The sequence below is a fragment of the Acanthaster planci genome, linkage group LG01, assembly GCF_054643075.1.
Source record: "Acanthaster planci isolate LZ-2023a linkage group LG01, COTS_SCS, whole genome shotgun sequence".
In the NCBI taxonomy this organism is placed as follows: Eukaryota; Metazoa; Echinodermata; class Asteroidea; order Valvatida; family Acanthasteridae; genus Acanthaster; species Acanthaster planci.
Genome location: NC_141777.1, coordinates 15,694,789 through 15,707,263, shown reverse-complemented (window position 1 = coordinate 15,707,263; position 12,475 = coordinate 15,694,789). Strand labels below are relative to the sequence as shown.

Here is a 12,475-nt window from a genome sequence, read left to right as displayed (position 1 = left end):
AACAAGAGTACATACCAGTAGGTTAGGAAACAAACAGGTGTTTGGATGTGGATCTGTCATTACAGTTACTTGAAAGACATCTCAAACTCCAAACACATTCATAAAATGTTCCACATCCAGGTGGAAAGTCTTGAGGCACACCTGCCAAGTAAGTGTAGAAGCTCTTGGTTTGCATACATCAGTTTGTGCTCTGTAGCCTTAAATTGCAGTATTTGGGGATGCTTGGTGGCAGCATGCACACAAGCCTGTTTTAAGTTGTTGCATCATCTCTAAACTTCAGTGCATATGTTTAAAATGACACAAACAACAAGAAAGGACTGCTGTGCTTACTGCCTATGGGCATTTCCAAAATGTTTCTACATGTACATGACAATGTTGCTACTTCAATGACAATGCATACAAAATTACAGGATTTAAAGATCTCTGACTTGAACAGATACAACCAAGCTCGTTTTAAATAGGACGTGAGGAAAAACAGACATTTTTTGTATTTTTTTAAATTTTTTAAAAATTGTTTTATTATTGTTTTTTAGTGTAAAACCCTCGATAAGTATGACATCACAAATTCTAATGTTTGGTGTCATCCTATTTGATGCATGAGGTAAAAGATAAATACACAAAATGTGCATAAACCACATATGAATGTACTTGTTTTTTATTAACTCTAACCTTCTTCGGATGTATACTCTGTGCCAATGACAGAAAGCTGAGCAAACTAGCAAGCAGAGCCCATGAGAAATGTTGACACTGTCGACTGCTGCCTTCACACAATCTATACAAAGCATCACATACCTCTCGCCTCACATATACCTGGTGTAGAAATCAAGACAAATAGTTTCTCATTATCATTCATCCAACATGGTAGCCCTGAAGACTTGAGACCCACATTCAAGTCATCTGGATGGTACAGTTAACTCTTTATTGCCTAACTAACATATAGAGCCATGTTAGTGATCCCCAAACTCAGGATGTCCCAATGATGTCCCAGCCTTGTGGTTAAGTAAGGGTACGGCCTCCAAATTCAGTTACTCAGCACACTGCAGCGCAATGCTGCGCCTTAGCGGCAGTTTATTTGGCCCTCTGTAAATCTCAGTGAGCGCAGCTCAGGCCACAGGTTCATTTTGGATTGGTTATTGTGTTGGCGGCATTGTTATGTTAATACAGCTCGCCCCAGCAGACGTTGAGAATGAGTTATCAGTGCCACGTGGCCGCCCTAGAAAATTACCTTGTTCAACAACAAAAGCTACTGAATTCCCAAGGAACAAAAGCAGTTCACCTCTTTTTCAAGAACAGGGAAGGTTCGATGCCAGTATGGCTTCATACAAACTAGAACTACCTTTGTTTCTTCATGAAGAAAAAATAAAGTTGCAAAAAGCTTTGTGTTTAAATATGTAGGTCCAGTTTATTTTTTCACTAACCAAGAAGTTTTACTGAACTCATATTCGAAACAAACGGAATAATTATTTTTTATTATCCCCTCAGGTCTCAAATTTTACAACGGCCCTTAAAATTAGTCCATTGGTGACGATGTGCCCCATCCTTCTTAGCAGTGGTAGCCCTCGAAATACTATAAATGTTTACCTTGTGTTTCTGACCTCAATGCAAAGAATTATCATGGTCCAGCCAAAGCTGGCATTTGAAAAGCTCAGAAAATTTTACGAACAGTGCTGGCCATTTTGTGTGCTAATAAGAATATTTTGGATGCTGACACTTATGAACTGTAGCCTTTGATCAACGCACCGCCTTGGACAGTCGCTCTAGAGCAAGGTGCTGGAGGAGACTAGTTTCAGCACCAAACCAACACATGAAGAAAGACTACATGACGAATCACATGCACGCCCAAAATAAACTATGCACATGCAGTAGCCGAGCTGTATGTGTCGTGGACTGTGCATGCTGCCGCAAGCGCCTTTGGAGTTTTGTTTCCAGTGGTTTATCTGAATTATTCAACATGATGTTTACTAATTATTCACATTTCTCTGAACCAATCGTGCTTTGGGGGCTAAGTAGGCCTAGCATATCTAGGCTACTTACGTTCATGAAGTCTTTACACAATGGTGTGGCCTAGTATATGAAACTTTTGCTATGTCCAGTTGGAAGATTGACAAATACGTCTTGACCCTCCAGAACAGCCTTCACGGCCAACATTTACTGTTGTTTCAATTTGTCGATCGGAATCCCAAGCTTCGGTGCTGCATTGTCGTCTAGAGCTGACACCATTGCTGGAAAAGACGCCATATTGAATGTGCACGTCCATTGCAACATACATGCATGATGTAATCCAATGACAGAGGCGATCATTTTGATTGGTGGAGACTTAAGCATGCGCATATATATAATCTGCTAACGAAACAGTAGTAAATGTAAAGAAAAACATTAGCTACGTTGGGCAAAACTCCAAAGGCGTGCGGGGCGTGCATGCAGTTCGTTTTGTAGTCTTTCTTCATGCGTTGGTTTGGTGCTTAAACTAGTCTCCGCAAGCTTCTCGCTCTTGAGTGACGATCTATTTCGCTGTGGGCGCCTTGATCAAAGGCTAAATGAACTGTGGCTTGCACAGTTTTCCTAACCAACAAAGAAACCTACCCATCATATTTTGCTTGATTCCCAGGTTTTCAGTTTCTACAACTCAACCAACTCCTCATTATATTTCTATTTGTAGTACCGGTATATGCCACTATGTTACTTTTTAAATCTCATTTTGTTTAGCCATTCATATAACAAATCAATATACATTATTTTTTCCTCAAACGTGCCGATGGTTTCTCCTTGCTAATTGGTAGTTGTTAACATTCCATCTTCTCCTCTGTCCTGTATTACTGAAATTCAGTTTAGTTTCTGCCTGTATTACGTCCAACATTATTTGGGTGCATCCACATGTAACTGAATACTAGAACAGTTTTGATGTGTCTATGTTATGCCAGCAGCTAGATGTACATGTAACTCATGGCATCCACCTTCCCTTTTGTACACAAAATACAGCACAGCAAACCACTAATGCAATGGTACATGTATAGTGGTGGCATTGCAGTTCTTCAAATTTCTACTCATTTTGAAATGCAAACTACCATCAGCGTGATCTGCTTACCTCACTTGTCTGAAGTACAAGTCTCTGTAGCCATTTGTCAAAGAGATGGTTCTGGCAGAGTGCCACTCTGACTTCTGGGTCAGTGTATGCCCACGAAACTAGCAGCTTCAATGCACAGTGGATGACTGGACAAAAGAATTGTATTTCAAATGTACCTGTAGTGACATGGGTTCAACTTGTTTTCAAAATTGCATGAACAACAGTCTGCTGGATTTGATAAAAATTACATCAACAACTGAAAAAAATGTAAAGGGGAAAATTTGATTTAAACCTGTTAACTCTTTGACAAGAGTGTGATGACTATGGTCTTTTTTCAGCCAACATTTCAAGCAAGTTGCAATAAAATTAGTTGAAACACAACGGTAGCACCAGAGCACAAATTTTGCCACTATGACCACTGAACCACTTCAACTTGAAATACAGTCATATACATACATGTATTCCAGAAACATCTTCTTTTTTTCACCTCAGTGATCCTGTCCTTTGACTAAAGTCACAACAAGCAAGCTTTTACCAGAAAAAAAGATGGTTAATTTGGTTCCATCTAAAAATATAACTTGGCCAAAACTTGTTCCCAGGATTCAGGATTCAAAGGGGTACAACCACATCTAACCAGCTCAGAGTACTGCAGGGTAAAACTTATCTCGTGAAAGAGTGTGCAGTTTAGTTGCTGTTCCTACTTACCCCAGTAACCAGCTCGAACCTTAACAGTATCTGACGGAGCAGCTGCTTCGTACAACACAGCCATTAATCTGTCTAAGACTCCCTGTCCAGACATTAACTCAAGGAGTTGCTGAAAGAGAATATGTAATGTGGAGAACTTCAAAGATGCTTCAAAGACAGTCTGGCTGCAGGTTCCATTTAATCTTATTTGTCTATCTTTAATGTATACCCACATATCTTAGAAACATATCAATCATAACTGCAATCAAACTTAAGTCAAGAAACTGGGCACAAATTTGTGTAATGCTTCACTTTTTGTTAAAGGTGAATTCATACAAATAGATGGGCATAACCAAACATTATCTTTGACAAAAAAGTGAAATATTACCCAATGGTTTGAAATTCCTCAACACAAGCCCTTTTTTTTTTTTAGAAATGTAGCCTTATATACCTAAATAAAAGCCAGTGATGTTTTGCTTTTGACAATGAGTCTGATTGTGACCATCACCTACAGGGATAGGTGTCACTTTACTTCATTATACTGCACAGAAATACACATATTTCAAGCGATAAACATAAATTTGATTTGCTTTTGCATTTTGCCAGTCCCTTTTACCAAAAGGCATATTTAGTATTAAACGCATTCCTACTATTTGCAGATACTATTGCTCAAGAAAGAACATAGATCGACTTTCCTCTTTCCAGTTAATTTCACTTTCCAGCCAATTTGTAGGCTACACAATAGCTTCACATAATTATATGGTTTGTCTAAATCCGAGTTAGACAAATGATAACATTTCTATAATTATCAGTATGTTCAATGAGTTAACACTGATGCCTACAGGTATTGCAGATAAACGTACCTTTGATAGTTTTGTTGTGATACCTCCGAAATCTGTGCTGTTCTGTTTTGTTCTGTGTGGGTATTTATGGGCTACCTCCTCACTGGAGGAATGAGCCTCAAACACATCATCCTGTCCTTGGTCTAAGGCAGTCTGCTCAATGGCAAACTCATTGATCAGTTTCAGGATACAAGCCAGGCAGTCCTGTTGCCACTTTTCAGAAGAAAGACATGGAAATCAGTTTAATATTGTCAAACATATTTGAAACACTTCGGGAGGTTGCAGCCAAGAAATATGCTACCAGGTACACTGGATTTTAACTTTTTAACTATGCTCTTCAATATTACTATGCCAAAACACTTAACCACTAGCAGTAGGAAATACAAAAGCAATATTTCTTTCAAGCACATAGAACATTGATCACTTTATTGCAGGAAATAAATGATGGATAACATTGTGAGAGATGTTCTGACCATTTACTATATCTCCAAGTAAAAAGTTAACCTGTTCAGTAAAACTGCCCCATGAACCCAAATGCATGTACATCCATCATACCACAAAGAACAGCAAATTGTGGGGTGAGGCAAAATCAACCACAAGCAGTGTAAAATGACTCTTGACAGGACTTGAGATGGACTTCAGTAGAGTCATGGCGAACCGGCGTTCAATCATAATAAATCAAACCAATGGAACTTCAACAACTTTCTCTCCATCACTAGTAAACAACGGAAGCAGAAAGACTGTCACGTGCAGGAAGACACCAGGAAGTGGCAGCAGAAAGATCATAAAAAACTTAAAACCCCACGTCTCACAATCAATCCACACAAAACAACTCACTAGATTCCAGAGCTGTCCACTCTTTGCCTCCAGGTTCCCAGACACAAAGATGTTGAAAAGGTGACTTAATCCTCCACTCTCAACAAACTGTACAGAAAATGGGAATGACAGGGATGCTTCATTAATGCCAATTCTTAGGTTTGTAGGTTATGTAAGAGAAAATGCCCAAGATTCACCCCCAGGCCCATTCTTTGCGACCAGTCGTGCACAGGGTTTCCTCATAATAAGGGACTCTGCTTATACGTAGTGTTGTATTCAAGTCCATCCCAAGTTCCTGCAAGTCCCTGTAAGTCCATCACAAGTCATTCAGTCTTAAGCCAATTCACAAGCTATTCAAATGAGCTGTGACAAAAACATTCCTTTGTCACTGTTCACACTGACGCTTAGGACTGGTCTTGTGAAGGGACTTGTGAAAGAACATGTGATAGACTCCAATAAAACACTGCTTATCCATGTACGGTGTATACAGTATACAGTGCAGTGCAATTGAGAGTTGAGTTGAGTTGTGGTTGTGTAATGAACCTATGTGTGTAGGGACTGAAATGGGCCACTTCGCACACATTGTGCACATGGATTGTTTCTATGTACGAAAACATGGTCGCCCAACTCCCCGTAGACAAGGTGCAGTAAACTGATTTCTACGCCACAGGGACCACACTGTTTTTCATCAATTTTTGCACGAATGGATAGGATATGAGTTGCCCAAACTCCTCATTGGAAATTCTGCCAAAAACGTTTGAAGTTTTCTGGAAGTTTGATCTGTTTTTGGCAAATTTTCAGCTACATGAACTTATGAACTTCATACTTTAAAATATATTTTTTGGGCTGGGGTTAATTTACTTCTTAATTGGGTAAAAGATGATTACATTTCCCATTTGTGAAAATGTACGAATGTGTGAAATCAGCTGATATGAGGAAACATTGCATGCCTGTTCATGGAGTATATTCTGGGTTCACAGTTTTAATAGAAAAACTTTTACACTGAACTATGTCTTCCCTGGATGACATCACAGCAACAGCGCCCTAGGTTGTCCAGGAAAACATTGATAATTTTAAGTATTTTAAAAATTGCACTTTTAATGCAAAAACCCAAAACCAAAAGAGTGTCAAGAATTTTCTAATACTAAAGAAGAGTAAAAAGTTGCAGAAAAATTGTGTCTAAGAAAAATTCTTGTAGCTGCACTTTAAGGCTGAGTTCGGGCCGCTTGTTCTCGTTTGTTCACTAACTGCTCGATTTGTTGTTTGTGGGTCGGTCGCTTGAACGCCTGGAATGTACAACCGGTTATCAACGCTAGTGTTATTCGTGGCAAGCAACATGGCAGCGTCTTTTGTGCCTTCTTCGGGAGTTAATGTTGGATAACTGGGCTAACTTCTTTTCCATTTAAAAAACGTTCATTTCTGTCAAACTTTCCATTGTCTTTGGCTTTGTAAAGCCATATCGGTACTTTTTGCGGCTGTTCAAAAATCAAATCTCACTAGTTTTACCGTGTGTTTGTGTAAAATCGTGACAAGGAGGTGGTGTGTGATCCTGTTCCAAGAACAGTGTTCTTCAGTCTTGTTCCCGCCGTTTGAGCGCGAGAACACGAAACCCGTGTCAAGAACGGACTGCCCGAACTCGACCTAAAAACCAACTTACCATGATGTTCCATGAGTCTTTGCCATCATCTGATTCAGTAGTTGAAAGACAACATTCACTTTGGTTGAGATGAATCCCCTGAAACAAAGTCAAAGAAACAAAAGTTTGAAAAGGTGCACCAGTCTAACAACTGCAGGCATCAGCAGAGCTACTGTCTGAAATGTATAGAATATTCTGCAGATACACTACAGTGGAGCGACATCAATGTACACATTCTTTAACTTGACATGCACTTGCATTTTATAAGGTCACAACTCTTGGCTTTCAAGCCATATTCTTTCGTTCCTTTTTCAACCTACTGGCCTTCACTTTCGGCTTTTCTCTAAATCAACAAAGGACATCTGTTGGTAGTTCACATATTAGCCTAATGAACATGTACACACTGAGAATCATCATCCAGAACCAGTCTCTGTCACGTGCTGATTCTTTTTAAGGGCAAAAACTGACCAAACCAAACAAATGATCTTGAAGAAATGTTCTCTCAGCATGGCGTCCTTGACAAAGGAAAAGAGAATTTGAGAGGACTTAAAGACTGACTCCAATGATGCTCACTTTTCTCATGTTGAATCCTACTCAGAAAAGCCAAGTCTAATAAAAGTGGCACATATCAATATCTCCCTTGCAATACACATTTTTGTGTTAATAAAAAAAAACAGTTTCTGTACCCATATTTCCTGCAAGTCCAGTCCGGTATTGTAAAAATTGAAGTGTCATCATGACTCATTAGCATCTAATGAATATTGATTTTTGCGATGTATTATCGTGGAGAGGAAATACCACAGTGTGGGCGCTTCAGGCATGCACAGCACATGTAGCAGCGAACGAAAACACAAACTTGAAGAATGCTTTCATTCTTCAGGGACTCGAAGAATTTCAATCCTGGTTCTATGTCAAAGATGGATTTATGCGGGGGGAGATGTAAATTTATTAATTGCCCTGCTCGACGTGTATTTTAACACTGTATACTAAGTGTATGCCCCCGAAGGCTTGTGAAAAAAAACCACAAGCCTATTCGGGTGGGACTCGAACCCACGACCTCCTGCTTACTAGTGCAGACGTCCTAACCACTCAAACACCGAGCTTGCCGGTGTTGGCTGGCTGGTTCGAATCAGATGTAGCAGTGGGACCACGAACAATTATTTCAAAGACAGATTTGTGCCAGGGAGATATAAATTAATTTGGATTTTTGCCCCGCCCAACTTTGCTCTTTTAAGTTCATGACAGTATTTTGTTATAAGAGTGCTCTTCACATAAATGCCCAACTGTACAAACAACAATGTCACAAGCACTCACCTTAAGGTCTACAGTGCCCAATTCTGATGAGCTCATCACAGGACTATGATCTCCTCTTCCAACACGTGGCTGGAAAAAAAATTAAAGTTACATTTAACCAAATATTTCTGTACTAGAGGGAACTGGGGATAAGCTTCCCAACTCAAGCAAATGTTTACTCCCAGAATTTTCATAAAACATTTTGCGTATTTGATACAGTCCTATTTGTCAGGAGAAGCTTTAGGAATAATCAATGTTGGAATACAACATTCCTTGACTGTCTGCTATGGTAAGAACTGTGTTGAGAAGTTTTCTTTTGGATCATACTGTGGTGACTTCAGAATACATGTCCCAACAATGACTTCTGTACATCAAGTTTGGTCTTTGCAAATACTCAGAAAGAGTAATTGTGCATGTGTGTACCCCAAAGCAATGTAATTAGGGTAAGTATCTAGCTTGCACTAAAACCATGGTATACATTGATCACCGCAGAGCGCTTGATATACAGACTGCTGTCTGAGTAGCTCATTTCAGCATGGCTCTAATAACCAAAACCATACTGAAGAGCCAACTGCATGCATTCCATTATATGCCACAAATAAATTCAGCTGGCCAGAATCTTAGAGCATTGTTGTAACACTATTTTTGTTTTGACAAATATTTGAACCAAAGCCTGTTTTAATTTTCAGAATCACCTCCATTCAAATCACAGCAGAATGGCTTACAGTGCTCAGCAACATTAATCACATTACCTGCCATCCAAGTCTACAACAAAATACTATTTACTGTTCACAAAAATGTTGACAAATTGACATCAAAACCCTCATATTACACGCTAATTTCTCAGCAAACAGCTTATCATTTGACTCAAACTGCGACTGTTCAAGCAAAACATCCTACCAGTGATTTTGCCCGTTTCTTCATTCCTGGCTGGCCAAGTGATTCAACAATTTGAAGTGAGTACAGCAACTTGTGGGTGTTGCTCACGTCTAGAAGTTCTGGCCAATTAGGTGTAGAGCCTGACAGACCACTAGCTCTTTCATCTTCAGCTGTTTCTGTATCCTCTTCAGTGTCTATATGATCATCTTTGATTGATGCTGCTGAATCCTTTAAAAACATTATTACACTTGGATGAAAACACATCTGATAAAATCTTTCCACTTGTCTCTTTTCACACTGTTTCAACAACCATTTACAGCTGGGGAACTGTGAACCTAAAATGTGCCCCATTACAACATCTGTTGTTTGTAGTTTCTGCAATGAAAATTTCCTTGCAAATACTACACTGTTTTCCTTAGTTTATACTGTGCCAAGAACAAATAGCAGGGTAAGCTACCAGTATGGCAATACCCCTAAGGGCTGAAGAAGGTATGTATTACAATGAACTATCCTTGTGAAGTACATGTATAAGCAAGAGCAGAGTAACATTAGCAGGAAAAATAAGCATAACCTACACACTGGATATTTTGGATAATCACAGCTTCAATGGAAGTATACATATGGTTGTATTTCTCCAAGAATTACATATATGCATACCGTTGCTGCAGTCAGTACTTTGAACTTGTTCAGCATGTCTGGACTGGTTGGCAGGAGCATCAGGAGATGCCACACATTGCGAGACAACATCTGAGTCCTACCTAGCAGTTCCTGGGCAGCCTCTCCATCCTTCAACAATGGGGAACAAGGCAATTGTGTTCTTTGAATATCTTACAAGGAGTCCTGCAATGCTCCATTGGCCAGTTACACGTAGATAACAAAGGCAAATTTGGATGAACTTTCTTTTTTGTTTCTATTTATAAAATCACAGCAAAGGTAAGCTTTTGAATATAACAGTGTGGTCTCTTGGTCTCTTGAGATCACAGCAAAGTTTTCATAAGAAAAGTGTGAATTACTTTTTCATTGCAGCAAATACTTGTCCTAAGTATGCTGATCAGAAAGGAAATGAGGGCAGTGGTCACGGCTAAGACTTGACAAGAGTATGCTTAAAAGAAGTGAGACACAAGAGTTACAATTATAAGGTTTGTCACCAATTTACAGCCCTTGAAGATGGGACCAAGCCAAGGGTCTACTATTGTCAATCCATTCAAACACACTTTTGGGTCTTATCACAAAAACAAACCTTTTTACATTGCAATTTTCTGTACACTGCAGTCAGGGTTGATAAAAATCATGATTTTAAAAAACATGGTTTTTTTTTAAGAATCTAGAACTCCAACAACATTCTGCCATGTGTACCAGAAAAATGTGCACAGGAAACAGTTCCCTTTCTGTGAGGATACACTCCTTCTCCCCTTGCAGACTCACATAATTTTCTGCTTGAAGCTCATTGAGTTGCTGTAGCAGGTTAAAGAGGCAGCCAAAATGTGGCTCTTGCAATAGCAACATCATGGGAAGTTTGTCCTGTGGGGGAGGTGGCAAGCAGGAGGCTGGCAGGTCCATACCATCTCGTTTCCTTTCCCGACGGACAGCACCAAAGGAAACAAACACCAGCTGGATATCAAGATGACAAAAATACACGCAATATTTTTAATGGGTAGTTACATTTTTTAAGTTATTTATTCGTTCATTCAATGAACAACATGTAATTACCAGCAAATACCTAGGTCACATCAGCAATAAGAGTGAATCTCAATTATACAGACATTAAAGGGAAAAAAGAATAAAGAGCTTTCAATTAAGGGAATAAATATGTGCTTAGCCAGTCTTAAATATTTTATGTAAGAACACTCGGAGAATCGACACAACTAATTATCTCCTGAAAGTCATACAAGTTCAACAGTTACAAATATCTGATTTGTGAAGCACTTTTTCTTCATTTTTTAAAAATCGCTTTGCCATGTTATGGTATGTTCCTCTCACAACCAGTCGTAACAATCTTTTATATAGAGACTGGCAAGTGCATGGCACGTACTGCATGAGGTGCCCAACAGCACAGTTAGCCAGCATTTTATCAACTGTTGAAGACAGGCCACACAACAGGCTCTCAACTAATAGGAATGGCTAAACCATCTCGGTTTACATAAACGAAAGTTTAATGTATCTGTAGCATGTGACATAGCCACATTTATTCTGAAATATTACACATCAAACACTTCCAACATCAGCAGGGTACTCAACTTTTACTTTGGTTTTAATTTTCTGAATACTTCTTTCATCCCAAGCATCAAAGGAAGGTCATGACCACTGAGTCAAATAACAGCACTACAACAGCAACAACCACGTTGACAGGTCACCAGGTTTGAACTGCAAGTTACCAGGTTTGAACTGCACATTAACAGGTTTAAACTACACACCACTAGGTTTGAACTGCAAGTTACCAGGTTTGAACTGTGAGTCATTAAGTTTAAACTGAAAGACACCGGGTCTGAACTGCAAGTCATTAAGTTTGAACTGAAAGCCACCAGGTTTGAACTGCAAGTCATAAGGTTTAAACTGAAAGTCATTAAGTTCCAACTGCAAGTCACCGAGTTTGAAAAACAAGTCACCCAGTTTAAACTGCAAGTCACCAGGTTTGAACTGCAAGTCACCTGGTTTAAACTGCAAGCCACCGAGTTCCAACTGCAAGCCTCTATGTTTGAACTGTAAGTCACTAAGTTTGAACTGCCAGTCACTAAATTTCTACTACAAGTCACCAGGTTCAAACTGCACGTCACCAGGTTTAAACTGCATGCCACCATGTTTGAACTTCAAGTCACTAGGTTTGAACTGAAAGTCACCAGGTTTGAACAGCATGTCACCAGATTTAAACTGCAAGCCACCAAGTTCGAACTGCAAGTCACTAGAATGAACTTAAGTGACAAAGTCTATTTAAGAAAATATTAACAGAAACCTTTTAACTTATCAACAAGCATCACTTTCCATTTATAATACATGTTAAAATCTTCTTCATGAACACCTCAGACAGTCTCCCTGTTTAACAACAGTCAGTCCGCAGTGCCTGCTTTAATGAGGTCAAAGTGTAAAATTTCTTTGCAGACCCACACATGTGGTTTGAGTGGCATGAAAAGGTGAGAGTTCGAGCAAAGTTTTTAATGAACAAGACGTTTAAAATGTATTCAGCTGTCTGTTAAGATGGCGTGGTAAGTAGGTAGAGCTCGATGTTCTGATTTTCATGATATGAACTTTGTCCATATCATGTGA

The 12,475-nt window shown here is 39.3% G+C and overlaps 1 protein-coding gene across 2 annotated transcripts in view; it reads right to left on the bottom strand.

Annotated features, from left to right (window-relative positions):
- usp34 (ubiquitin specific peptidase 34) overlaps positions 1 to 12,475 on the bottom strand; it is a 118,027-nt gene that overhangs the window by 65,162 nt on the left and 40,390 nt on the right. For both annotated transcript variants that reach the window (XM_087134124.1, XM_087134185.1), the window contains exons 26-35: positions 10,640 to 10,825; positions 9,872 to 10,000; positions 9,236 to 9,442; positions 8,357 to 8,425; positions 7,064 to 7,141; positions 5,428 to 5,514; positions 4,612 to 4,803; positions 3,770 to 3,878; positions 3,086 to 3,210; positions 670 to 810 (exon numbers count right to left, since the gene is read on the bottom strand). In XM_087134124.1, the coding sequence (XP_086990250.1) occupies positions 670 to 810; positions 3,086 to 3,210; positions 3,770 to 3,878; positions 4,612 to 4,803; positions 5,428 to 5,514; positions 7,064 to 7,141; positions 8,357 to 8,425; positions 9,236 to 9,442; positions 9,872 to 10,000; positions 10,640 to 10,825 (1,323 nt within the window). The remainder of the gene's footprint in view (positions 1 to 669; positions 811 to 3,085; positions 3,211 to 3,769; positions 3,879 to 4,611; positions 4,804 to 5,427; positions 5,515 to 7,063; positions 7,142 to 8,356; positions 8,426 to 9,235; positions 9,443 to 9,871; positions 10,001 to 10,639; positions 10,826 to 12,475) is intronic.